Raw genomic sequence first — 540 nt, forward strand, 5'->3', positions numbered from 1 at the left:
ATGTAGTTGTTGGAGGGGTTGTGGTTGTTGTTGTTGATGTAGTTGTTGGAGGGGTTGTGGTTGTTTTTGTTGATGTAGTTGTTGGAGGGGTTGTGGTTGTTTTTGTTGATGTAGTTATTGGAGGGGTTGTGGTGGTTGATGGAACAGCTGTGGTTGTCATCTCTGCTGTAGTTGTCGCTGGAGCAGTTGCTGTGAAAATGTAATGTAAAACATGTTTTTTAAATTTGAAAACAGAAAACCAAAAAATACTACTGTCTTTTTTCCCCACAGGCAGACTTTTATTTTATTTATACTGCACAAAATACTGTAGATGACACCCACCCTAACTATCTACATTTCAATTTCCTTTTATATAAATGTATGTAAAAGGGTGCTGTGTGAAATGGGCGGCAGCCGAAGGAGGGGACCCTGGTGGTCTGATCCTCGGCTACAGAAGCTGGCTCTTGGGACGTGGAACGTCACTTCTCTGGTKGGGAAGGAGCCGGAGCTAGTGTGCGAGGCTGAGAGGTTTCGGCTAGAAATAGTTGGCCTCACCTCGAC

The 540-nt window shown here is 44.2% G+C and overlaps 1 protein-coding gene across 1 annotated transcript in view; it reads right to left on the reverse strand.

The window, feature by feature from the left end:
• Positions 1-10: 10 nt before the first annotated feature.
• The window catches only part of LOC106525352 (cell wall protein DAN4-like), a gene marked incomplete at its 3' end in the record, with an annotated part of 9,912 nt that continues 9,382 nt past the window's right edge, over positions 11-540 (reverse strand). The window contains exon 3 of the mRNA XM_014019553.1: positions 11-189. Coding sequence (XP_013875007.1) covers positions 11-189 — 179 coding nt within the window. The remainder of the gene's footprint in view (positions 190-540) is intronic.

The sequence above is a fragment of the Austrofundulus limnaeus genome, unplaced genomic scaffold, assembly GCF_001266775.1.
Source record: "Austrofundulus limnaeus strain Quisiro unplaced genomic scaffold, Austrofundulus_limnaeus-1.0 Scaffold223, whole genome shotgun sequence".
Classification (NCBI taxonomy): Eukaryota; Metazoa; Chordata; class Actinopteri; order Cyprinodontiformes; family Rivulidae; genus Austrofundulus; species Austrofundulus limnaeus.